Source organism: Microcaecilia unicolor, chromosome 4 (genome assembly GCF_901765095.1).
Source record: "Microcaecilia unicolor chromosome 4, aMicUni1.1, whole genome shotgun sequence".
NCBI classification, from domain to species: domain Eukaryota; kingdom Metazoa; phylum Chordata; class Amphibia; order Gymnophiona; family Siphonopidae; genus Microcaecilia; species Microcaecilia unicolor.
The window spans coordinates 107,170,960-107,198,946 of NC_044034.1; the positions used below are offsets into that span (position 1 = coordinate 107,170,960).

Here is a 27,987-nt window from a genome sequence, read left to right on the forward strand (position 1 = left end):
CAGCGGTTGTTTTCTCAAGTGGATTATTTTCTCATTCTTTCTTTCTGTTTAATTTATGGGTCTGGACATGGATTGTCTGTTGATTTTCTCTGGACTTTGGAAAAGGCGACTGACATTTTAACTGAATACAAGTGTCACTTGTAAAGCTGTATAGCTATTGGCCTTGCTGTATAGAAACCTAAAGTGTGAAATGATCGACTCCTGCCTGTGATTTTTGCACCTTTAATTGACCATCAACTCCTTTTGACTTCTTGCATTGGAGGATTTCCAGCAAATCTACAAAAAAAAAAAAAAAAACCCTCTGCTTTTTAAAAAAAAATCTTTAGTAGAGGGGGCATTCCCTTTCTGAAAAAGGGAGATGGGAGAAAAAAAATTGCCTTTGGTGTACAGCAGAATGCAGCTCTCTGCAAGCAAGGCAAGATTAAATCTTTAAATGCAGCAAACACTCCCTGAAAACTAGCAACCCTTGATGGAAAGCTGCAAATTTGTCTTTCACAGTGCTTCAAACAGTCTTTGTACTATTCATTTGGATTATGAACGCTGATAACAAACAAGCCATTCTACTGCCAGTCCTGGTTTTACAATAAGTCCCCTGCTTTCATGTTTTTCCCCCAGATTATCCATCAATATAGCCTAAAGCTGCAAATGTTCCTTACCCAGAGGAAGCAGATTATTTATCAATATTATTTTTAAAGAAAACAATTGCACAGATGAAGGATTTCCATTGCACTGTAGCACAAAACAGCCCGATATAACCCTGTGAGCCTTCTCCGCTACGGTCCATTTGCTGCCTGTCTATCTGCAGTTGCTGTAAATCAACAGGTTCAGGAACTTGAAAGGAGGGGGGAAATAACAGAAAGCAGAGCCATAGGCAAGAAGAAAAAAAAAACAAGAGAAGGGGATTTGAGAGAAAACAACACCAAATATTAGAGATAGCTGTATACGCCTCTTGTCCGGGGATGTACCCATCCATTTACTGGTTCTTTTTCCTTTGGGCACCCGCCCTGACATTAAAGAACCTGAACTACTCGGTGCCGGAAGAGCAAGGGGCTGGTGCGGTGATCGGCAACATCACCAAGGATGCCAAGCTAGTAGTGCCCCCACCTGAGAGGGGCCGGAAGGCAATCTTCCGGGTGCTGGAGAACTCGGCACCGCACCTGCTAGATGTAGACCCAGAGAGTGGGCTCCTGTATACAAAACAGCGGCTGGACCGTGAGGCATTGTGCCGACGCAGCCCAAAGTGCCAGCTCTCGCTGGAGGTATTTGCCAATGACAAGGAGATCTGCATGATCAAGGTGGAGGTACAGGACATCAACGACAATGCACCCGCCTTCCCCTCTGAGCAACTTGACCTGGATATCTCTGAGAATGCGGCACCGGGCACCCGCTTCCCGCTAACGGGTGCCCATGATCCGGATGCAGGTGACAATGGGCTGCAGACTTACCGGCTGGCGGGTGATGATCATGGCCTGTTTGCATTAGATGTGAAGGCACGTGGTGATGGAAGCAAGTTCCCTGAATTGGTGGTGGCGGCGCCACTCGACCGTGAGGAGCAGAGCCACCATGCACTGTTGCTAACAGCGCTGGATGGTGGTGAGCCACCACGTTCTGCCACTCTCCAGCTCAATGTACGTGTGGCAGACTCCAATGACAATAGCCCTGTTTTTGAGGCACCTGCGTACACCGTGGAGCTGCCTGAGAATTCACCACTTGGCCGGGTTGTCATTGACCTGAATGCCACGGACGCCGATGAGGGCGCCAACGGCCAGGTTGTCTACTCTCTGAGCGGTTATGCACCTGACCGTGTGCGTGAGCTTTTCTCTGTTGATGCACAGAGTGGCCTGGTGCAGGTACGTGGCAACTTGGACTATGAAGAGAGTGCTGTGCTGGAGCTTGATGTGCAAGCGCGAGACTTGGGGCCCAACCCTGTGCCAGCACACTGCAAGGTCACAGTGCGCTTGCAGGACCGCAATGACAATGCACCATCCATTGGCTTTGTCTCTGTACGCCAGGGAGCAATCAGTGAGGCCGCACCACCTGGCACTGTCATTGCCCTTGTGCGGGTCACTGACCGCGATGCGGGCAAGAATGGGCTGTTGCAGTGCCGCGTGCTGGGCAGCGTGCCCTTCCGCCTTGAAGAGAACTATGACAACTTTTACACGGTGGTGACGGATAGGCCACTGGACCGTGAGGCACAGGACGAGTACAATGTCACTATTGTGGCACGCGATGGTGGTATGCCACCGCTCAACTCCAGCAAGAGCTTTGCAGTACGTGTGCTGGACGAGAATGACAATGCGCCACGTTTCAACAAGGTCTCCTATGTGCTGCAGGTACCTGAGAATAACATCCCTGGAGAGTACCTAGGTTCTGTGTTGGCCCAAGACCCAGACCTGGGCCAGAATGGCACCGTCTCCTACTCCATCCATCCCTCGCACGTAGGTGATGTGTCTATTTATACCTATGTCTCTGTCAACCCCACCAATGGTGCCATCTATGCCCTGCGCTCTTTCAACTATGAGCAGACAAAGTCCTTTGAATTCAAGGTGCTGGCCAAGGACTCAGGCTCGCCGCACCTGGAAAGCAATGCCACTGTGCGAGTCAATGTCCTGGATGTCAATGACAATGCACCTGTCATAGTGTTGCCCACCTTGCAGAATGACACAGCTGAGATCCATGTGCCCCGTAATGCTGGTGTGGGCTACCTGGTGGCCACTGTTCGTGCTGTGGACAATGACTTTGGTGACAGTGGCCGCTTGACCTACGAGATCATGGATGGCAATGAGGAGCGCCTCTTTGACATTGACCCTGTAACAGGTGAAGTGAGGACCCTCAATCCCTACTGGGAGGAGATGGCACCTGTGGTGGAGCTGGTAGTGAAGGTGACAGACCATGGCAAGCCTACACTATCGGCTGTGGCCAAGCTCATCGTCAAGGCCTTTACAGGCTCCCTACCTGAAGGGGAGCCAAGGGTAAATGGAGAGCAACACCACTGGGACATGTCTTTGCCCTTGATTGTCACTCTCAGCACAATCTCCATCATTCTGCTGGGGGCCATGATCACTATTGCTGTCAAGTGCAAGCGAGAGAATAAAGAGATCAGGACTTACAACTGCAGGATCGCCGAATACAGTCACCCCCAGTTAGGGAAAAGTAAAAAGAAAAAGATCAACAAGAATGACATTATGCTGGTCCAGAGTGAAGTGGAGGAGAGGAATGCAATGAACGTCATGAATGTGGTAAGCAGTCCATCTCTTGCCACCTCCCCAATGTATTTTGATTACCAAACCAGGCTTCCCTTGAGCTCTCCAAGGTCTGAAGTGATGTACTTGAAGCCCACCTCCAACAATTTGACTGTTCCCCAAGGGCATGTAGGCTGCCATACCAGTTTCACGGGACCAGTGGCTAATTCAACTGAGACGGCTTCTAATCGGATGTCCATCATTCAGGTATGAGACTTTTAGAGTAACCTGGACATAGCGGTATACATTAATTTTGAAGTAGTCAGGTAATGGAAGAAATCACACTTGGGAGGGCTATAAATTACTCCAGGGGTGCCCTCTAGTCCCATATAGAAATACTTATGTCCATTTAAACATTCATGCTGTGCCAAGCTAGTCTTGTAAATGATGCTGTGTGAAGTTAAATAAGTGTGAAGATTAGGTGCACCTGCACCACCTGTTAAAAAAAAAAAAAACCCATACAGAGCTCCAAAAGCCTGGCTGAAGATTGACTTGACTATAACAAAAGACCTGCTTACTATAATGCTTATCTAAGCAGGTTTAATACAGCAAAACAAGTTAACCCTCAATTTCAAATGCAAATTAATGGTTTTGTAGATGATAAATGCTAAATAAATAAATTCAGTCCTTTCTAGTGCAGGGCTTTACAGTACACTTGATGGAGTTGTAGAATGTCATATGTCAGATTTGCCTTGTCCTAATCTCCTTTTTTCCAGTTCTCAGAGACAAGACATATTATATATATATATATATATATATATATATATATATATATATATATATATATATATATATATGACATAACAAGATTTATGTGTGTGCCCAACTAAAGCAAATAAGTTGCATTTTAGACAGTGTACTGAAAATTATATGCAATGTTTTGAATAGTTCCTAAAATGCATGATATATTTACTATTGGAAGCCGTTCGTATTTCATCTAAGTAGGAATTGTAGCAAGTTGCTTACACTAGCAGGTTAGCAAGTGGCAAAAAGAAAACAAAAACAAACCAAAACAATTACAACAGAATTTCAGTCATTGATTCAGAACCCAGAATACGTGTGCATTGTAATACCTGCAGAAAAAAAGTCCCATGCAGGATCACTGGGAGCAAATCTACAACCCACCCTTATGAGTTATGTCACAATTTCATATTATTTGTACGGTATATGAAATTTTGCAATCTCCTTGTAAGGGGGGATATGAAAGTAAGGTTTGTAGATGAAACAGTATAATATCAGTGGTGCTTCTCAAATATTATTAGTTGTGTACAGAGTGGAAGGTTCTTTGATGTAGGAATTTTTCTTTTGTATACTAAGGGCATAATTGACCAATCTTTCCCTCCCCCTCTCCCCAATACACAGAATGAGGTTGTAAATGCCTTTTAAGGATTCCTTTCAGTTGTTTCAGAATCATTTTCTTGTGAAATGGAATAATCAGAATTGGAAATTTAACTTTTTTTTGGCAAGCAATTGGTGTTATCAGCTACTGAAAAACAGAGGAGGAAAATAATAGTTTCTGTCTGCTGCAGAAATGTCTATAAGGAACACACATACTGGTGGTAAAATCTGAACTTGAATTGCAGATTTAAAATATATCTATAGGACAAACAAAGGTCACGTTTTACAGTGTATATCACGTGCAGTCTTTTTTTTTTCTGAGAGAGGGCATTTCTATAATAAGAAGAACTTCTATATTCCAAATCATAAAGTATTCACAAATTTTAACTAAGATATGTAGGTATCATGTATGCCTACCATTTAACTCTATCATAACTGTGTGTTTCTCTCTCTACACATGCATATCTTTCCTTCCAATGCATCTGTTCAAAAACACACACTGCTGGGTCTTTTTTATTTTTTTATATTCAGACATTACCAGCTATTTGACAGAAACATTTGTAGGGTGAATGCTAAACTTTTTTTAAAAGAACATCTGTACCATACTGCCAGCTTTACATTTTTGCTTATATTCAGAGTACATGAAGTAATAAAACAGTTAAAAAAAATTACACCCTCAAATGAGAACTGTAAAAATCAAATCACTGATGAATTCTTTATGGTGCATTCTTTGCTTATCAGTGGTTTTTGTTCCATGGTTAGATGGTCATGAAAATCCCCATTAAAATATACTTGTGCAGACATCTTCTTATGCACGTATTAGTATTATAGATCGGATGTAAGGATTAGGTAACAGTGGCACCAAAAAAACCTGCAAGTCAGTTTGCTTGCCATTTTGAAGCAGTGTACTCCCCCCCCCCCACCCCACCCCCCAAGGCGTTCCTTTTTTTACAATTAAAGAAAGGAACATGTTTCTACATTGAAGCCTGCAGGCACTTCTGTAAAAAGCACTGTAGGACTTTCCTCATTTTTAAAAATTTTGCAGCTTTTGGGAGAAAATCCACATAATGTTTTTTTTTGCAGAGATTTTACTGGTGAAACCTACAAGGTGGATTTTGTCATCATCCAGAACAGCTCTTTTCAACCTATTTTTATTTCGAGGTACACATTTTCAAGTGTGATCCTCATGGCACACCAAACCGAATTTGCATGCCCCACTTATTTCCATGTATACAGCCAGCATGCCAAAATCGCATGCGTATACACAGCCAGCATGTCCCATTCACACACACAAACACAAAGCAACATGCCCCACTCACATGCAAGCATGCACACAAACAAAACGACACGGCCAGCATGCCCTCCCCCCCCAGCCAGCATGACTCTCTCTGCTGCGCCCTATATACAGCCAGTGTGTGACTCTTCTGCCTCTCACTCCACTAGCATGTCCTTCTCTGCTGCCCCACAAACCCCTACTCATAGCCAGCATGTTTCACTTTTTTTTCCAACCAGTTGCACATACATATTTTCAAAGCACTTAGCCTTCCAAAGTTCCATAGAAACCTATGGAACTTTGGAAGGCTAAGTGCTTTGAAAATATGCCTAGTGTGCTTCACCTTTCTGCTGCACCACCTCATACTGTGTGTTTCTCTTTAAAATGCCAAACTACACATACACAGCATGTCCCTCTGACTCTACCCCTCCCCCGCCCAACCATTTGCACATTAAACCAGCATATTCCTCAGTATTACCCCTCCTCCTTCATCTTTTGTTTTCCTTTGGCACCCAACAGAGCTAGCACTTTTTTTGCCTGCCCACTCCAGCCAGCACTTTTTTTCTTGTTTTTTCCCCTTCACCACTGCTAGCACTTCTTTCTGTGCCCCTCCTCCCCAAGCAATGCTTCTTTCTTTTTGGCATCCACATAGACCACTGAATACTGAAGTCCTTTTTAATTGTGGTGCAGCTGATCTCTTTTCACTTCTGCAGGCAGAAGGAAACTCCACAGGAGCAGCAGCAAATGGGGTGGAGGGTGTGGGGGGGGGGGGGGGCCATCTCCTACAGAGCTTTTGTTATTGGCTGTTCCTTCCAGATCAGGGTCCTTGAGTGTGTGTGTGTGTGTGTGGGGGGGGGGGGGGGGGGGGGGGGGGGGCACGAAACTCCTCCTGTACTGCCCTTGTGAATGCAGACAGTAACCTGTAATAGCAGTGGGTGGGGTGGGTAGAAGCAGTTCTCAGGGGAAACAGTTTAGGGTATCACAGTAGCAGCATCACAGGGAACACACACAGTTCTGACTGGGGATGGGGAAAGCAGAAGGCAAGGGAAGCTGCAGCATCTGGGGGAGTGGGGGGTCCTTCAATAAACCTTTTTTTCTTTTTGCTCTGGGAAGTCTCTAGGGGACTGTTATGGAGAGGCTGCTTCACAGCACAAGGAAAGCCCCACAGCACTGCTCTTAGCAGCAGTGTCTGCTTTTAGGCTTGCAGTTCCCACCTGTAACATTGAAAGCACTACTGTACCTGCTTTCCGGGAAGATTATGGAGGTGAAAGTGTAGAGGCTTATGTGGCAAACCAAGGAATTCTGAAGTGTATATCAGTATGCTGAGGCACACCAGCTGAGAAGTAGTGATGTAGAGGTCTTTTTGCAAAAAAAGATGAGAAAATAATTCTAGTCAAGTAAGAAAAACAGCAGATAGTGTGATCTGAAGAAAATGGTATACTACTTACTACAGTAAGGGGCCCTTTTAGTAAGCTGCACTAAGAAAAGGGCTTAGGGTGTTTTAATGTGAGCCTTTTCCATGCGCTAAGCCCATTTTTAGAGTGTCCCTAAAACAGGACTTTTATTTATTTTTGTGCAGGTCCCACGCTAATTTTTCCATAAGTTTGTGAGACTTGCAATATATTAATGTGGGGACACTTACCACCTCTTATTTAGGTGGCACTAAGTGCTGTTGCCTTAAGTCACTGTTACCCAGTTAGGACATAAATGCAATAGCTGAACAAGGCTTCCACACCTCCCGAAAAAAAAAATATATACATATTGCAATAATTCTCTATCTATCTATCTATCTATCTATCTATCTATCTATCTATCTATCTATCTATCTATCTATCTATCAAACATATAAACGGCGAGTGACCGTACTCACTCGCAAATGTGCAGTAGAGACCTTCTCTGCCCCGCCCCCACGTCAATACGTGATGACGGGGGGCGGAACACAGAGGGTCTGTACTGCGCATTGCTGAGGGAGGGACACCGCCGTCTAACGCTCCCCCCACCCGAGTCGCCGCCGCCACCCACCTTCTACCCGGTCGGGCCCTCGCTCCACTATTGAAACAGCGAGGGTCCGGGTACGCAGCACTGAGCTCTGCTGAGCTGCCGACATCGCCCTTCCTTCTTCTTCTCTGCCTCTGTCCCGCCCTCGACGACGTTACGTCACACGAGGGCGGGACAGGCAGAGAAGAAGAACGAAGGCCGACGGCAGCTCAGCAGAGCTCAGTGCTGCGTTCCCGGACCCTCGCTGTTTCAATAGCGGAGCGAGGGCCCGGCCGGGTGGAAGGTGGGTGGTGACAGCTCGGTGGGGGGGGGGGGCAAACTCGGAGGGGGAGGGGCAGCGGCGAACTCGGCGGTGGGGGCGGGCCTTTCAACCCCCCCTTCCTATAATAGCCCGTTTTTACGGGCTCAAAGTCTAGTCTATACAGAGAGAGAGCAGGCTGATAGGCAAGTTATTACAAATCACTTTAATGCACTTTTGCACCGGAATGACTCACGTAAATACATGCTAAGGCTACTTTTTACTGCTGTTTGGTAAAAAGGCCCCTAAGTTACTTGTTGCATTTTAAGATAAAATACTCATCATTTGAAATCCTTCAAAACACTTGAGACCTCTCCTCATTTATTAAAGACAGTCCTCCAGATATTCAAAACCACTTATCCAACCAGGATCGGCACTTGGCCGGTTAAATGTCCCATAACTGGCTATCTGTGAATTTTCAGAGGGACATGGCTGGCCATGACCCACAGAAAATTTGTGGTTAGTAGCTAGTCGTTTATATTGCGTGATATAACTGACTGTCCAGTTTGGTGGCCATATTTGACTGCTTGAATACCAGGCCTATCTTTGGCTGGTTGAAACTTAACTTGCCAGTGCTGAATATTGGCTTGGCTGGTTAAGTTTGAACTGACCAAAGATAAACCAGATAATTCAGTACTGGTCACCAGAAACGGGCCAGCATTGAATATTTGGGCTCCGCGCCGATCGTGGGAGTTAGCCGGGCTAACGTCCGTGGTTTAATATTGGGCCTAATGGTTTTTTTTAGCAAATCATACACAATATTCCACTTTTCCTATTTTTGTTATATGAAAATAATAACTATGGAGCATGTTTTAGAAGCTCTGTTTGTGTTTTGGAAGTCTGAAAAATGGAACTTAAATATCAATATTGCATGGATATCCAAATGCCAATTTTATAATGCCTGGATGGCAAGAGAGCATTGGGCGTGCTTTGGGTCAGACTAGGGGAGGGACCAAAAGATGGATGTCCAGCTCTGATTGCAGAAGGGCATAGGACATCCATATTCAAAAAGTTGGACATCTTTAGACCTGGTACTTGGCACGTCCAGATTACAGAAAGGTGCTCTGAACAGTTCTTCACTGAATGGAGTAGGAGACGTCATATAGGCATTTTCCTGTCCCTGGAAGGCTCACAATTATAAAAAAGAAAGAAACACAAATTACAAAAAGCTGGAGTGGGGCTTAAGTTGGCAATCTCTGGAACTCTGCTTTGCTTCTCAGATGGCTGCTCTAATAATGAGGATACCCTTCCACATGAATGTTTGTGTGGCCATTTTATAATATGGATATTCCTTTACTGCCGCAGAGTCATAATTTATCATTTATTGAGCTTGTTAATATCGCCCATGTTGCAGGCAAATCAGAGTGGTTTACAAATAGAAATATCAAATAAATACAAAGCAAAAAACTGGAAAAGGAACACCAGTTTATAGCTAGGAAAGACCTAACTACCCAAGAATAGAACACTCAATCATAGTAAAAAGACCAAACATTTTCACAATCTCCCATTGCAAAACCAGTCCAAATTAAACTGCAAAAGCTTGTAGAAAGAGGTGGGTTTTCAATAGAGCACGGAAAGTGGTATAAGATAGTTGGAGCCAGAGATGTTGTGGTAGTGCATTCATTCCATAAAGCCTGTGCAGTGAAAAAGAAAGCACTAGATCTAGGTGATGTGGGATGTGAGAGTACCAATCTGTTGTCATTCAACAAACAAAGAGTATGGGAAGGCGGTTAGTGAATGACCAGGGAGGCAGGAGAACCATTCTAAAGAACCTTGTGTGTTAAAGTTATGATTTTAAATTTGATTCTGAACTCGATAGGTAACCAGTGTAACTGGTGGAGAAGTGGTGATATATGATCAAAAGGAGATGCATGGCAGAATATCAGGGCCGCTGTGCTCTGTAGCATTTCTAATCTCCTTAAGAGTTGTTTTTGAGATCCCTGAATAGACAATGTTGCAATAGTCTTATCTCAAATGTAGAAAAGCATAGTATAGAGAACTGAGTGCTTCAAAATCTAATAGATTATGGCTTGACCGCAGCTTATGTAGAAAGAAAAAACTATTTTATGTTTAAACTTTTTTATTATCAAAAGGCACAATACAATGCAACTTGGAGGCTTCATACAACAAAGTTCAGTTTTCCAATCAGCATTGCAATAACATTATATCTGCTTCATTCACTGATTCCCATTTTTCTGTTCCCCCCTCCCCCTCAACCCCCTCCCCTCCTTATATCATTATTGTCCACAATTGTTAAAAGAAAGTCATAACACATTAACAATATAACACAACTTTTGCTTTGGCAAATATACAATTGTTAATCTACCATTGTTATACCGTGAAGAAAAAACTATTTTAATAACCTGAGAGATCTGAGGTGCAAAAGATAAAGCAGAATCCAGAATGATGCCAAGATACTGAAAGGATTGAATGGGTACAATGTTTTTACCAAACAGACAGGGAGTAATAGTGGGCAGAGAGAAAGACCCAATGACCTAGCATGCTACCGTTTTTTCCATATTAAGAACAAGGATGTTCATGTTGGACACAGATAGCCCTTGCATATCCATTTCACATATATTTTATAACAGGCTGTATGTGGACAGATCCTTGCTAAAACACATGAGAAATGGCAGTCCATATCTGACGTACAACAGTTAAGACGTCCATGTTCTGAAATGGACGTTCTTTCTATAATTCTGCTCCACTTCACTCATATAAAGTCAGAAGAAGTTGGTTATAGAAATTAAAATACAATCCTTTTTCTGTTTATTCTAATATGTTGACATCATATATTATAACAATAAAATAGAGGTTTGAGGTCTGTAGCGAGACTGTTAATAGAAGGAGCTTATATAATTGATTCAGTGCAAAACAAAACACTTCCAACAGTTTTTTGTTGTTGTTTTTTTTTTTTTTTGTAAAATCACTTCCCAGTAATGGATTTTGACTTTTAATGCCATCAGTTGTTTAGTGGAGTGAATGTTGGGCGTACAGAGTATATGTTTGCTTGAAATGAATAAACTGAACTGGGCTGACATTGCAGAGTGGATAAAAGGGGAGTTGACTCATCCTCAGTAATCTTGAAAGGTCTGTACATGGTGAAGATGGGGTTGTAAACTATTCCAGAGAGTCCAATGATAGAGGGAGTTCCAATTCATGTCTCCCAGGAGCTTTAGATTCTGGGAATTAAGGGACCCTTTTACTAAAGGCAGGGCTGGATTAAGTCCAACTGATGCCCAAAGCACAGCCCAACAATGGTGCCCCTTAGCCCCTCTGTTGCTTAACTGAAAAGACATTAAGGGTCCTATTTACTAATGTGCGCTAGCGTTTTTAGCATGTGCTAAAAATTAGCACGCACTAACCATGTAGACGCCTATAGGAATATTAAGGGTGTCTACATGGTTAGCGTGCGCTAATGTTTAGTGTGTACTAAAAAATGCTAGCGTGCCTCTAGCATGGCTTAGTACCCAGGGCCCTAAGACTAAATAAGTGCAGAGAAATATCATTATTGTACAAAACATCATATATATATATAATGAATAGAAAAACATGAAATTCATGTTGAATAATGGGTGTGGCAGATGGCAGTGAAAGAGTTAAGGGCATGATAAATAGGGGAAAAAAACTCAGTGGTGCCCCACTTCTCTTGGAACATGTGCTTAATGGTTAATCCATGGCTGACTGAAGGGTGCTAGAATCCGTATTTAGCATGTTTTTAATGCCATACTTTCCTGTGTGGTAAGCCCAGATTTAACATGGCATGAAAGTCGTGCATATTCTTTTCTTTTATTCTGTATACCTTCCACTAATTTTCCATTAATGTGCTGTACTTGCAAAAAAATTAACTCAGGAGCACTTATTGAGGCGTATTTTCAAAGCACTTAGACTTACAAAGTTACACTTCTTTGAAAATATCTCCTTAGCGTGTGCTAACAAGCAAAATATCACTATTATTATTTTACGATAAATTTTATGCTATGAATGCTGTTGTAAGTGTACTCAACTTTCCTATCCTTTTCACCTCTTTTTTTTTTAAATTCCAGAAAGGTCCTTAATAAACGATAAACGCTTTAATATGTTTTTCAGTAGTCTGTTTTTCATGCACTAAGCTGTGTTGGGGCTTAATGCCTTTTAGTAAAAGGACATCTTAAGTTGGATTCTGTTTTCTCATTGAAGTTCCCATATTTTGTCTGTATTATTTTATGAAGCTAAGGGTCTTGATGTGATGTCAGTTTTAGAACCCTTGATTGTCAGATCAGATATTGCTGCTCTAGGCCTGCATTTTATGCTGCGTACAGTAGGGATTGATTATGGGAAAACCCTGTTGCAAATAGAAGTGGCTTTTTGACATCAATAACTACTCTAGTAGCGATGAATGTCCCTCCCAACAACAAAGAATCTTTGTCTGCACTTCGATTAAAATTCTTAATCACAATTACTTAAAAGTTTTAATTGCAATTAATCTTGTGATTAAAGGACTAATATCAGAAGCAAGCAGAAATTTGTTGGGGAAAAGAAAATGGGAAAGACAATATGAGATGGGCGAAGAGGTCTGGCATGCTTCTTGATGAATGTGTTATATGTGTGGTAGGATTGAGCAAGAATGATTGAGGAGGATTGGAAGTGTTGTGAGGTGTAATGATGCAGAGTGTGGGAGCATAGGGAAAGTGAGTGAGAGGGTTAGAGGGGGTGTTAAGGTGGAGATCAGAAATGGGGCCCCGCGGAGAAAGCGAAGGATTCACAGGGGCTGTGGGGTAATTAGTGAGGGGATCGGGGTGGGTTTGTAGGGTGTGAAGGGATCATCTCTTCCTCTCCCAGTCCTGGATCCCTTCCATCTAACCATGGTCTCCTCCTCCTTTTCCGTGTCCCCTCCTTCTTTTTCTAATTCCTGATACCCCATCCTTCTCTCCCCCGTGCCTCAATCTCCCTGTCCTGTCTCTCTTCCCTCTTGAACCTCCCCCCCATGGACCACCATCTCTCCCTCTCTCTTCCTTTTTTCCTTCCCATTATCCATCTTCTCTCCCTCCCTCCTTTCTGCCCACCCACATGTCCAACATTTCTCCCACTTTTTTCCTCCCCCTTCCTCCCATTATTCTGCATCTCTTCCTGTTTTCCCTTCCTTCATTCCATTGTCTAGTATTTATCTCCTACCCACCTCTCACCAGTGTGCTATAAAGCATCCTTCCTTCCACTTCTCTCCCTCAGCCTTTCACTTTCTCTCTCAATCCTCCCCTCCCCCCATTATGTTAAAACTGGCCTTCTAGAGGTTCCAGGAAGTGGCAATGGTAGACATATGCTACTAGCAGCCTACTTTGCAACTATCCTTCTGACCTGTGTGTCCCTCTCTGATGCAACATCTTGTTCCTACATGGACAGGACATATCAGAGGAAAGGCTCCAGAACTAGCTATGGGCAGTGTGTATGTCTGCTGCTGTTGGGGACCTCCTGAAAGAATAAAAATAAATTCTGCTTTAATGTATTCTGTACAAGCTCAGGATCTGGTTAACTTCATCAAAAAATCTAACAGAGTAGAATGGTACATTTGCACACAGAACTTTTTTTCTTTCTTTCTTTCTCTCTCTCTCTCTCTCTCTCTCATCTATTTTGTATATTTATCATCCAATGTAAGAAACTGAAATTTGTTATAGTGCTCCAATATCTTTCTTATCAGCGGGTCAGTGGTTTCCATCTCTTCTGTTTAGGAAACCCATGCACACACTTACTTGACAACAGTGTCTTTACAGTGTAATTATATTGTTCAGCCTTTAACCCTCAAGCACGAGGTTCTCACACTATCACAGCGAGGAAAAATTATACAATCTGTTTGATAAAACTCTCACTCTCATATCACATAATGGAGTTTAAAGTATTTGATTGCTGTGCTGAGAATTTTTAGGTAAAAGCTTAATACTTAATGGTTGTATAAGGGTCCTGTTTACTAAAGATTTTGTCATATGCCAAGATTCCTTAGTGTATAAGACCCAGAGGGAACAAGTACCTGTTTACAATTATACTGCTTTAATTTTGCTTGTTTTCTTTGGTTGGAAGAATGGATAGAAAATGAATACAGTAATAATTAAAACCAGTGTATATTTTTAGTAGTATGCCAGTGCCATGCATCATATATCCTTTGCAAGCACAGTTAAATAATTGAGACACATACGTGCATAATATTTACCTTTCTATTTTTACTTTATCTGTGAATTGAAGATTTCAGTAAAATTAAGGAAAACATTGGGTAGAATTATACTATAACCTGAAGAGTATGACTATGGAGGTTACATACTACCAAATTAACTACAGTAAAGATCACTTTTACTAAAGTGCATTAGACTGTTAAGATGTGGTTTAGCACGAGGTATCAGCTAATGCACAAATGTGGTAACCGTATTTGAGGTATTTTTAAAATTAATGCGTGCTAAGTCCATATTTAATGGCATTTTGCTTTGGGGCAAAACTGGACAGAGTACAGATGGAGAATGGGCATGGAGAGTATACAGAAATTAATGCGTCTCTCTTATCGCACACTGACTAACCTGCAATTAGCGTGGGACCACATACCATCTTCTGGATTGGAAACACCGGGGGGAAATTCAATAAATAGCACCCAAAGTTAGGTACCGGGATGATCCGTGCTAAGCTAGTATTCTGTAAAGGGTGCTTTGAGTGGAACAACCTTTACAGAATAGAAGCTTAGCTTGTACTCTAGTGCTATTCTATATAATAGGCTAGATCCTATATATGATGCGTGAAATAAATTTCCCACTAAGCATATTCTATAAGCGTTACCTAGATTTAGGAACGGTATATAGAATATACTTAGTTGACAGCACCTAGAATTACGTGCTTCCATTTACACCAAGGGAAATAACGGCGTATAAATTTAGGAGTAGAGGGCCATATTCTGTTACAGTGTGCGTAAATTTTGGAACACCCACAAAATGCTAATTTCCCCACCTATAACCATGCCCCTTTTGGTTCTATGCATTAGAATATAAGCACTGTGTGGTACAGAATACGCTTAGCGAGTTATGCACACAAATTCTAATTATTGTCAATTAGTGCTCATTATTGTTAAGTGATGTCAAAAATGCTGATTAAGCCAATTAAGTTATGTGTGTTGTTATAGAATACACTTGAAGATCGGCACAAAATGATAGGCACAATATATTGAATCCCGGGAAATGCACCTAAAGTTAGTTGCGGTATATAGAATAGCGCATAAGACTGGGGAACGTGCCTACATTTAGGCGTGGCCATTTACTCCACTGAAAACCTAGTGCAAAATCTAAGTGCGTTCCCTTTAATTCTAGAATGATGCATGTAAATTTAAGTAATGCTTCCAACATGCCCACGCTCCCCCCATGGTTGTGCCCCCTTTGCAGCTATTTGTGTTAGAATTTGCATGCACCTCTTTTTTAGAATACACCTAAAATGAAGTTTGCATAAATTCCAATTAATGGTGATGACTGGTTATCGACCAATTATCATCGCTGATTGACTCGTTAGTCAATTGACTAGTGTGCGTAAATTGTGTGCGCAATTTAATTTGCGTTATTCAGTATGCATTATGTAGAATCCAGGGGTTTCCATCTAACTTTGGGTGTGAGCGTTTACGCCTGCTAATTGCAAGCATAAATGCTCACATCTAACTGATGGCAGGCGCTCAAATGCAGGTATTCTACAACAGTTCACCCAATTTCTGGGAACACTCCTGACCCAACCATGCCCCTCCCATAGCCCCACCCCCTTTGGAGTTGCATGCTAAGAAATGTAGGCACATATGTTATTGAATAGGACATAGGGCAGATCCGCATGCAACCACTAATTTACTGCCAGTTAAGTGCTTGCTGACGCTGGTAGTTGGGTGATAACAATCAATTGCCTAATTAGTTTACAGGTGGATTGCAGATCTGCCTAGAATTGTACGCCCAACTTTGGGCGACCCATGTAGAATCTGGTGGTAGGTGTCTCCACACTAACTGCAACCTGAGTACCACAGCCTAATACAAATGTTAGCGCACACTATGCAATGGAAAATACTGGACATAAACCCAATAGTTTCTGTGTTACATTCACAACTACCACATGCTAACTTTCTGCATTGAGCCGTGGTAACTGCAAAATTTAATGCACTTTTGTAAAAAGGTTCCTAAGTTATTAGTAGAATTTTAAGATAAAGTGCAAATCGTTTGAAATTCTTCCAGTCACCTGAGACCTCCCATCCCCACATTTATTCAAGGCTTTGTTTTTTCATCTTGTACATATCTAAAATAGTTTTTTGGTGGCAGACATCTTGAGGTAGCTGAGAGGTCATAATGCCTTAAATAGCACTGGATGTAATGAAAAACATGAAGTGTGGAGAAAAGGCACTAGTTTGCCTTGTGCCTTTATTTGAATACTAGTAAAAAAAGGCCCGTTTCTGTTTGTAAGGAAACGGGCGCTGGCAATGGTTTTTTTTTTTTTTTTTTGTATCTGTAGAGTTGTTAGTAAAGTGTGTGTGTTTGAGTGTGTGTCACAGTGAGACATAGAGAGTGGAAAAGAGTGTGTGTGTGTGTGTGTGTGTGTGTGTGTGTGTGTGTGACACAGAGCTACAGTGTGCCAGAGTATGTGTCTGCGTGTGTGCATGACCCCCTCATTCTGTCAGATGTGCAGTTACCCCCACCTTTTGTGTTTGAAGTTCTGGGACCACAGGGGCGAGCAGTGAGTCTGAGTGTGAGTGTGTGTGTGTGTGTGTGAGAGTGTGTCTGTCTCTGTGTGTGTGTATTTGTGTGTGTGCATGACCCCTTCCTTCTGTCCGTGTTGCAGGGTCGTCCCCTCCCCCCCATGTGTTTGTATTTTCAGTAACTTTTCCTTGTTTTAATCCTGCGATTGTGCTCTTTTGTCCATGCCCTCCATCCATCCATGTGTAACATTTGTCCTCTCCCCTTTCCCTCTCATTCTGTTCTCTCCCCCCTCTCCATGTGTTTTTGTCTGTCTCCCCTTGAAGTTCCAGGCCCCTCTCTTTTCCTCCCCCCCCTCCCTGCATGTGAGAGAAAACATGTGTGTGTGTCAGACAGAGAGTGTGTGTGTTTGAGAGTGTGTGTCACACAAAGAGTGAAAGACTGTGTATTGTGTGTGTGTATATGACCCCTTCCTTCTGTCTGAGGTGCAGGGTAGTTCCCCCCCCCCCCCCTGGTTTTTCAGTTCCTTTTCTTCTTTTTTTTTTAATCTCGTGATTGTGCTGTTTTTTTTTTTCCTGCCCTTTCTCTCCCATAAGTGTACCTGCTGTTAGGAAAATTGGTCCGTCTGCTAGGCTTCAAGCAGCTTACGTTATAGTCGACCCCTGCTGATACGCTGGAGGCTGTGTCTTCACCTTTGTTTTTGTTTTGTTAGTGCGGGTCCAGAGAGCTGTTCAGCTTCCTGCTGCTTGCTGAGGTGCCCGGAGCCTGTGTGTTCACTTTTTTTTTTGGTTAGTGCAGGACTGGAGGGCGATTCAGCTTCTTGCAGCTTGCAGTGTGGTCGAGGGCCCCTGCTGAGTTGGCCGGAGGCTCTCTCTTCACCCTTTTGGGTTTTTTTTTTTTTTTGTTACTGTGGGTCTGGTGCCTTTTTTTTTCTTTTTTTTTGCACGTGCCAGCAGCCAGTTCCTGCGTTCAGCTGTGTTTGTTGACGTCATTGAGTTCGATGCTGCCTAGTAGACCACCTGCTGAGGGAGCCACGGTCCCAAGCATTAGAACATTGGAGGTGAGTTTTATTATATAGGATGTGAAAAAGTGTAGAACAAACTGGCAAGTACTGCAAATGATTCAGGATAGAAGAAAGAGGCTGAATTAAGGAATTTAAACAGAAAACTGTGCCTTATGGAAATGAGATTACTGTATGGGTTGTCTGGAACTGAAAATTCATATTTATGTCCATGTATTTAAAAAAAAATAGCTTGAGGAATGGTCAAGTGATTGGCCACTAGGATTAAATGCGAAAAAGGGGAAAGTCATATTTGGAAGTGTACAGATCCAGAGGACCAGCAAATAATAGGAGAGGTAGCATAGGGAGAAAAATTCTCTCTTTGGTCTCAATCTCAAAGTTATAAAAGAGTTGGACAAATCAGTAATGAAAGTGTTACCAGTAGAAAAAAACCTTAGTGAGACCATAGACGTCTAAATGGGGGGGGGAGGGGGGAGCCACAGGTGCCATGGCAACTCAAAATTGTGCCTGCTGCCTGCTCTCCTCCAGATCCAGCACATCCTTCCCTCCCTCTTGCAGCTCCTCCTGAGGCATCCTGCGGTAATTTTGGGATGTGTGAGTGCTGCCCATGTGCTAATAAATAAAGTTTATTTTTTTAGTACTGGGTCGGGGGATAGAAAATGGGTGTGTTCTGTGCTAATCGGTTAGCACATCAGCATTGCCACATGCTAACCGATTAATGCAGGTTTAGTGTGTACCTACCACCTACAAAATAGGCAGCGGTAGAGTCTTGCGCGCTAATGGGAAAATGAGCGTGTGGCCATTAATAATAAAAATTGGAAAATTAGCCATTTTACTCCAATGGAAAAAATGGTCTTAGTGTGTGGCAATGACCTGCGAAAGAGCACTTTTTACCACAGTTTGGTAAAAGGGCACCTTAGTCTTTATTAGGCAACAAGCCAGAAGACACAGAGGGTAAATTCTCAAAAGGTCGCCAAGCACAAAATCTGTAATGGCAGGAGCTGCTGCTGTTATCGAATACTAACATAAGTCTGCAGTTCCAGGTCTAACTTCGGGTGTGAGCACTTCCACCAGTCAAATGGCTGGTGTAAAAGCTTGAAGGCAGTTAGGTGTGTAACTGCTAATATTCTATAACTCATGCACGTAACTCCTAGGCATGCCCCTAACCCTCCCAGGTGCACACCGTCTTGCAATTACATGCTATGGAAATTGTATGCCTAGTTTATAGAATACTGACTAAGGTCACTTATGCGCCTAACTGCCAACTGTTGCCAATTACTGGTTGTAAAGCCAGTTAGCATCTAATTAAACAATTAAGTTAGGCCCTATTCTGTAAACTGCATGCATAACTTAGCATGCTGAGTGTAAAGTCGGATGCCCAACTTTAAAGAATTAGCGGGAAGAGTGTGTAGTGAAGCAGCTGGAGCAGACATTACACAGGAATGCACATGTACAGGCCTGCTGCAGGATCCTGTTTTTGCTCTGGAAGCCATTGAACTCTCTGATGCATCTCACCTTTCTGATATACACTCAGGAGGCTGGAAGAAGTTCCATGATGGGTTTGGATTTGCGTTTTCTTGTGTGGTGCCTGCTGCTGCTGCTCGGCTATACCTACTCCCCCTAATTCTGTATATAGTGCTCAAAATTGCATGCGCAAATATGGGTATATGCCCAAATTGTGCACGCAATTTAATTGCTTAATAAGCCAATTAGCATTGATTGGGTGCTAGTCAATTATTAGTGCTAATTGGCAATAACTGGAATTTGCACATGTATATTTATATTTGCTATTCTATAAAGATGTGCACATTTGTAGAACAGCGCTTTGTGTGTTTTTTATTGGTATCATTTACAGAATTGAATCCATTGTGTCTTCTAGCCTTCTGCTTGCCTGATAAAGGTAAATACCTGTAGGAGGAAATACAGAGGGGGGAAGTAAAGAGTGGTGATAAGGACCACTCCAGGGGCAGTGAGATGATGGATGACATCAGGGGCAGGTGGAGAGGGGTGATCTTGGATCTCATGGAGGAGGAGGAGGAGGAGGGAAAGAGTTGGAGGGAAAAGAGAGGGGGATGCTGGAGATGGCGAGGAATAGGGAACAGATAGGGAGCTGTTGGACATGGAGAAGAATAGTGATATCTTGGGGCGGAGCCAAGGATGGGATTGGGGGTGGAACTTACTCCCCTAAACAAAAAAAGCATTTTGCTGCCCCTGGGTGAGACCTTATCTGGAATACTGCCTCCAGTACTGGTGGTTGCATCTTCAGAAGGCAGTCCAGGGAATGTTTCCAAAATGCTACAGCATGTTCACCAACAGCATTTTGAAATGAGATTTAAGGAAGTATATATATTCTGTATGAGAAAAGGAAGAAGAGAAAATTAAAGAGAAATCCAAGTGTTTCAAACTTAACCCTCCATTGCCCCAGGTACAAATAAGTACCTGTATATAATATGTAAGCCGCATTGAGCCTGCTATGAGTGGGAAAGCGCGGGGTACAAATGTAATAAAAATAAAAAAAATAGTTGTTTATTAAGCACAAATGTTGGATTTGGATTTGATGATTACTTGCCTTTTTCAAATCTGAGTTCAAGAGGACTTTCAGTCTAAAGAAGCAGATTCTTTAAAGTATGAAGCCACCTTTATAAAAAGTGTGCTTCACAGGAATAAAATAGTGTGAAATGCCCCAAATTTTAAAAATTCCAAAATTTTTGGTTCTTCACAGTTCTAAACCTTCATGCAAAGTTCGCTTCATACAGACATTTAAATTCTACATTAATGAATGACAACAATGCAAGTCATGCAACATCATTTATTAATGGAGAATTTTGGAGAACTCAAGGCACAAAAATGGCTTTACTTGCCTGTGTTTATAAAAGCAACAACAAAAAAATCCCAAAGAAAACTACATCTCAGGATTTTGCATTGTGGTGGTGGACCTTCAAGAAACCACTGAACACAATTCAGAGTCCTATCTGCTTAAACCCTATCTTCTCAAAATCTAGGTTGTGCTTTGGGGTCCCGTCCCTCTCAAGCCCTAACTCAACTTAAAGAAATCTACAGAGAGAAACAGTGACCCCCCACTAGCTCTTGCCCTGTTGTTACCATCATGCAAACTGGCAACGCTTGACCCTAGCAACATGTCAGACTTCCAAAGGGTTTAGCCTTCGAAATAAGGGAGCTCACTTGCATTCCTTAAGTAAATTTTACAAAAACAGTGGCAAAGCCTCTAATAATTTTTCAGTTTAGAACATCAGTCTCTGTTACCAAACTGCATTAAAAATGGCCTTCGTGAGTCCATACACGGGTCATTCCCGAGCACTAAGGCCATTTTTACCACATGGGTAAAGTGGCTACTTTTTCCATTTTTTTGAAGTAATGGCCACTTGCTGATTTTCCCATTTGCACGTGAGCCCCTACTGCAACCTATTTTGTAGGTAAAGACTCTTGTTCTAATTGGTTAGCTTGCAGCAATGTAGCTGCACTAACTGATTAGTACAGAACACGCCTACTTTCTCCCTCCCAACCCACCCCCAGCTCAAAAAAAGAAAACTATTTTTTAGTGCATGGGAAGCGCGCACTGATCACAAAATTACCGCAAGGACACCCGAGCGTGCCCTGTTGAAAGACCTTTTTTGCTGCAGTAATTAAACATTAGTACTTACCACATCTTAGGCTACCTAATGCAGTGGATGATGAAGTGACTTACCCAAGGTCACAAGCTGGAGTCTTAAAGGGAGAACTGGGTAGAGCTGATGTGTAACAGAAATATAACTTCACAGAAAAATGAGGTAGAACCATGGAATATCTTCCAGAAGAGAAGGAATGAAAAACAAGAATAGATACCAAAAAAGATAACTGGATCCTTAGTTGCAAAAAGGTGAAATTAAATCCAAAAACTAAACCAGTCAGTGGCTTTGCAACAAGAAAATTCAAATAATGGTGTTTCTTATTCTTAAAAAACTATTTACTATAACCTGTACTCACTGTTAAATGATATTCCAATATCTCAATATCTCTTGTTATAAATGCTTTTTAATATATACAAACAGACATATATTACCCACATAACACTATTAAATACATAAATACACCCCTAGTATTACTAGCAACGTTGGCTCTTCCTATTTCAATAACAATCATGTATGTCCTTTAGTTTTCTTTATCATATATAGCGCATTAAAACGTTCATGCTATATAATTGTTCAACGTCCTTTCATTACTATTTCAAAAACTCTTCAAACAGTCAGTTGTCTCCTTGACTGTGATAGTAATTTAGTTCATCGGCGTTGAGCGTTGGAGAAAATAGCAACCAAAAATATATGACACTAGCAAAAAAACCTTTTAACGTAATCTTCCATCTTCCATCATTAAGTCATTGATAATAAGGATTCCCAACGACTGCAAGCAATTGTGGTTCTTTAGCTTAACAGTTTCTCCCAGTCAATTCTCTCAGTTCACTCGGTTCTCTATGCGAGACCGCATTTCGCACTTAGCTTCTTCAGGAGAACCGTAATCAACATCCTACATGAAAGATATGTATACTTCCTTTGTCATTCTCATATATCATTACATGTCCAATTTTTCATATATACAAATATTTAATCCACATTTAATTCATCTTTTCCCACATCTAAATTACTTCGGCAACTTACCCATCGGGCTAATTTCCGCCTCTAGGCTGGCAGGAAATGACGATACAAACATCTCTATGACTAGCTAAACCAGATATAAATACTAGCAGCAAGCCACTCCTCTCTCTGACGTATGTGCCTCAAATCCATTCCACCTCCAGGTTTAATCCCAGGGGTGTTACTGTTCTCCATTGAAAAATAAAACGCTGTTCTATATTAAAAAGGATTTCACTTATGTTACCTCCCCGATCCAACACAGGAATCTGTAATAATGCCATGCATCTGATATCCTCTATTGCATGTTGACATTCAATCCAATGGGCAACCAGGGGGGCATCACTCCTCAAGTTCCTGATATTACTGATGTGTTCAGCTAATCTGATTTTCAATTTCCTCTTAGTATGGCCTATGTAGTATTTACTACATGGACATATTATGCAATATACAATCTGCTCACTATTACAATTCGTAATCAAGTGAAGATAATAATATTTTTGAATACCTGGAATTTTTACTTTATTCATAACCAAGGCATATTTACAATAAACACAATTACCACAAGCGGAGTGATGACCCCCATATTTCGTTGCCTTAGGGCGTTTTAGGAGTTCTCCCAAATTAGATTTACGGCTGTAAGCCATTTTCGGATGATCTTTAAAGACTGGGTGAATACCCAAAACATGCCAAAATTTATGAATTATATGACCAATTAGCGGTGCCCTTTGAGAAAAAGGTAAAACACATGCTATGGGCTTTATTATCTTCTTCTTTTTTGGTATAAACAGCCAGTCCCTTTGAGCATATTGGGCACGTTTGTATGCCCGTTTTAAAACAAATAGGGGGTACCCCCGTTGGAGAAATCTCTCCGTCATCTCATATGCCTGCGTTTTGAATTCCTCCAAAGAGGAACATAATCTACGTAACCTTAGATACTGACCAACGGGGACTCCCTTCTTTAGGGCTATGTGATGGAAACTCGAGTAATGTAACAGAGTATTCCTATCGGTATTCTTCCTATAGATCGAGGTAGATAAGTTATTGAAATCCTTTTTATTAATTTTTATGTCTAAAAATTCCAATGTTTCTCGTGAAGTTCGAGCAGTAAATTTAACACATGGGTCAGCTTCATTTAATTCTCTTATAAATATTGCTAGATCTTCCTCGGATCCCCTCCAAAACATTATCACATCGTCTATGTAACGGCGCCATAGCATAATATTAGTATGCCATGGTGACAAGTCCAGGAAGCGACCCATATGGCCAAAACAGTAACAAACAAGAGAGCAGCGAGAGGCGGCAAGATCAAGAAGTAGATACAGTTATCAACTTATCTAAATATAGTCTTTCTCAACATCAAATAGATGTACTAAATAAGGGACTGTCGTTTGTTCCTTATTCAAAATACGATGCGTTTGCTACTAGACAAGGTTTATATAAGTTCTTTAGAGAACTAAAATTACGGTTATTTTTTGGCATGTCTCAAGAGGATAAGGAGGAGAATAAGAGCTTACCCCGTACAGGGGTTAAATCCCGGTGGTCCCCTCCAGGAAATCCGGACCCCTCTATTCTGGCTTTTCAAAAATTAGTACTTCACGAATTAGAACGTATGGAAACAATCAGGATGCCTCATAGATACAATTGTACGCTAGACCAACAACTTTGTATTCAACAATTAGCGAATAACGATCAAATAGTTATAGTACGAGCTGACAAAGGAGGTTCCACAGTGGTTTTAGACAAACAGAAATATATAGATGAAGGCTTACGTCAGTTAACACAGGAAGAGTTTTATGATTGTTTGAGTTATGACCCTACGGAACAGCTAAAGGATCTGATAACTAAATATGTGGGGAGGGGTGTGATGGATGGCACTTTTTCAGTGCAAGAACAACGGTTTCTTTGTCACCCTAACCCCAAAATTCCTTACATATATTTCGTTCCGAAAGTTCATAAATCCACAGTGGACCCTCCAGGTCGCCCGATAGTATGTACTAGGGATTCAGTATTAGAGCCCCTCTCTAGACTAATAGATGTATTCCTCCAACCATGGGTTACTAAAGCGGAGTCTTATGTTAGGGACTCCACAGATTTTATACACACTTTAGAAGTAATTAAAGATCAAGGCCTGGTGGAGGAATCCACTCTTTTGGTAGGCTTGGACGTAGTAGCCCTATATACCAATTTGCCCCAGGAAGGGGTCATTGAGGTAGCAGGATCTGTTCTGGAACGATGTAACATCTCCAAAGAAAAGAAAGTGGCGTTATGCCAACTTTTAACGTGGGTAGTTAGGTTTAATTACTTTCAATTTGAAAAGCAGTACTATCTTCAAAAAAGAGGCATAGCCATGGGGGCTTCAGTAGCCCCCTCATTGGCCTGCCTCTATATGACTGAATTTGAAGAGAAATTTGTTTATCCGTCACCATGGCATACTAATATTATGCTATGGCGCCGTTACATAGACGATGTGATAATGTTTTGGAGGGGATCCGAGGAAGATCTAGCAATATTTATAAGAGAATTAAATGAAGCTGACCCATGTGTTAAATTTACTGCTCGAACTTCACGAGAAACATTGGAATTTTTAGACATAAAAATTAATAAAAAGGATTTCAATAACTTATCTACCTCGATCTATAGGAAGAATACCGATAGGAATACTCTGTTACATTACTCGAGTTTCCATCACATAGCCCTAAAGAAGGGAGTCCCCGTTGGTCAGTATCTAAGGTTACGTAGATTATGTTCCTCTTTGGAGGAATTCAAAACGCAGGCATATGAGATGACGGAGAGATTTCTCCAACGGGGGTACCCCCTATTTGTTTTAAAACGGGCATACAAACGTGCCCGATATGCTCAAAGGGACTGGCTGTTTATACCAAAAAAGAAGAAGATAATAAAGCCCATAGCATGTGTTTTACCTTTTTCTCAAAGGGCACCGCTAATTGGTCATATAATTCATAAATTTTGGCATGTTTTGGGTATTCACCCAGTCTTTAAAGATCATCCGAAAATGGCTTACAGCCGTAAATCTAATTTGGGAGAACTCCTAAAACGCCCTAAGGCAACGAAATATGGGGGTCATCACTCCGCTTGTGGTAATTGTGTTTATTGTAAATATGCCTTGGTTACGAATAAAGTAAAAATTCCAGGTATTCAAAAATATTATTATCTTCACTCGATTACGAATTGTAATAGTGAGCAGATTGTATATTGCATAATATGTCCATGTAGTAAATACTACATAGGCCATACTAAGAGGAAATTGAAAATCAGATTAGCTGAACACATCAGTAATATCAGGAACTTGAGGAGTGATGCCCCCCTGGTTGCCCATTGGATTGAATGTCAACATGCAATAGAGGATATCAGATGCATGGCATTATTACAGATTCCTGTGTTGGATCGGGGAGGTAACATAAGTGAAATCCTTTTTAATATAGAACAGCGTTTTATTTTTCAATGGAGAACAGTAACACCCCTGGGATTAAACCTGGAGGTGGAATGGATTTGAGGCACATACGTCAGAGAGAGGAGTGGCTTGCTGCTAGTATTTATATCTGGTTTAGCTAGTCATAGAGATGTTTGTATCGTCATTTCCTGCCAGCCTAGAGGCGGAAATTAGCCCGATGGGTAAGTTGCCGAAGTAATTTAGATGTGGGAAAAGATGAATTAAATGTGGATTAAATATTTGTATATATGAAAAATTGGACATGTAATGATATATGAGAATGACAAAGGAAGTATACATATCTTTCATGTAGGATGTTGATTACGGTTCTCCTGAAGAAGCTAAGTGCGAAATGTGGTCTCGCATAGAGAACCGAGTGAACTGAGAGAATTGACTGGGAGAAACTGTTAAGCTAAAGAACCACAATTGCTTGCAGTCGTTGGGAATCCTTATTATCAATGACTTAATGATGGAAGATGGAAGATTACGTTAAAAGGTTTTTTTGCTAGTGTCATATATTTTTGGTTGCTATTTTCTCCAACGCTCAATGCCGATGAACTAAATTACTATCACAGTCAAGGAGACAACTGACTGTTTGAAGAGTTTTTGAAATAGTAATGAAAGGACGTTGAACAATTATATAGCATGAACGTTTTAATGCGCTATATATGATAAAGAAAGCTAAAGGACATACATGATTGTTATTGAAATAGGAAGAGCCAACGTTGCTAGTAATACTAGGGGTATATTTATGTATTTAATAGTGTTATGTGGGTAATATATGTCTGTTTGTATATATTAAAAAGCATTTATAACAAGAGATATTGAGATATTGGAATATCATTTAACAGTGAGTACAGGTTATAGTAAATAGTTTTTTAAAAAGACGTACTTTGTTTACATATATTTTTCCCTACTTTATTGTTGTTTCTTATTCTTACCAATGGCCAAACTGGATGGGCCTTGTAGTTTTTGCATACTCTGTGTTTCTAAATGGTAATTCTAATTTTGTAGAATTACCATTTAGATGCTACAAAGGGAACCAAGAGTTAGGCATTAGAAAAGCACCTATATGAAGCCTATTTTATAAAGAAAAATAGTTGCCTACATTCTTTATGGAGTACTACAATAATTGGCAGAAACCATGCCTATATTAAATGTGCAGACACTTGTACCAGTAGATGTAAATGCTTGCACCTAGATTATACAAGACTATGTGTAGAGTGTAAGACTTCATCAACATGTCTAAATGTGTGCCCTGCCCCCATTCTGCCCAGACTGCACCCATAAGAACACCTATCTGCAAAGTATATGTCATCGCATCAAGGCACACACATAGGGACCCTTTTACTAAAGCTTAGTGCACACTAACCCCCGGATTCTGTATAGTGTGTCTAGAGATCTGTACCGAAATCCAAGCGGATTCTATAACAATGCGCGTAACTTAACAAGCTAATGAGCGCTGACAACAGAACGTAACAAGCAATAATGAGTACTAATTGGTGCTGATTAGAATTTTATGTGCACAACTCCTAAGCATACTCTGTAATGAAGTGAGATGATATTCTAATGCGTGCAGGCAAAAAGGGGAGTGGTTATGGGTGGGGAAATGGGTGTTTCATGGGCATTCAAAATTTTATTTTCATGGACCTCTGTGCCTAAATCTACGCACCAGATTTACGCCATGTTTTTGTTGGTGTGAGTGGAGACATATAGTTTTAGTGCTGTGATATCAACTAAGCATACTCTATATAACGCCCTAAATCTAGGCGCCACTTATAGAATATGTTTATGCAGAAATGTTTTCGACGTGGATATTCTAGGCACCATATATAGAATCTGGCCCTAAATGCTAAGAAGTTTCTAAGCCAATTTTGTTAGCACGTACTGTGCTTTAGTAAAAGGGCCCCTTAGGGAATACTGCTTAGCCAGCACATGTATGTGTTAACCTACATGCATAAATGATGAGAATGCTGGCATTCACACACATTCTTGCTGCCGAAAACTAGGTGGTTACATATACAATTACTCCCGTGGAGAGGCATAATCGAACGGGGACGCCCATCTCTAAG

At 41.4% G+C, this 27,987-nt stretch overlaps 1 protein-coding gene across 1 annotated transcript in view; it reads left to right on the plus strand.

Moving 5' to 3' along the window:
• The first annotated feature begins 765 nt into the window (after positions 1-765).
• The window catches only part of PCDH17 (protocadherin 17), a 330,821-nt gene continuing 303,599 nt past the window's right edge, over positions 766-27,987 (plus strand). The window contains 1 exon segment of the mRNA XM_030200558.1: positions 766-3,449. Coding sequence (XP_030056418.1) covers positions 960-3,449 — 2,490 coding nt within the window. The 5' untranslated portion in view covers positions 766-959.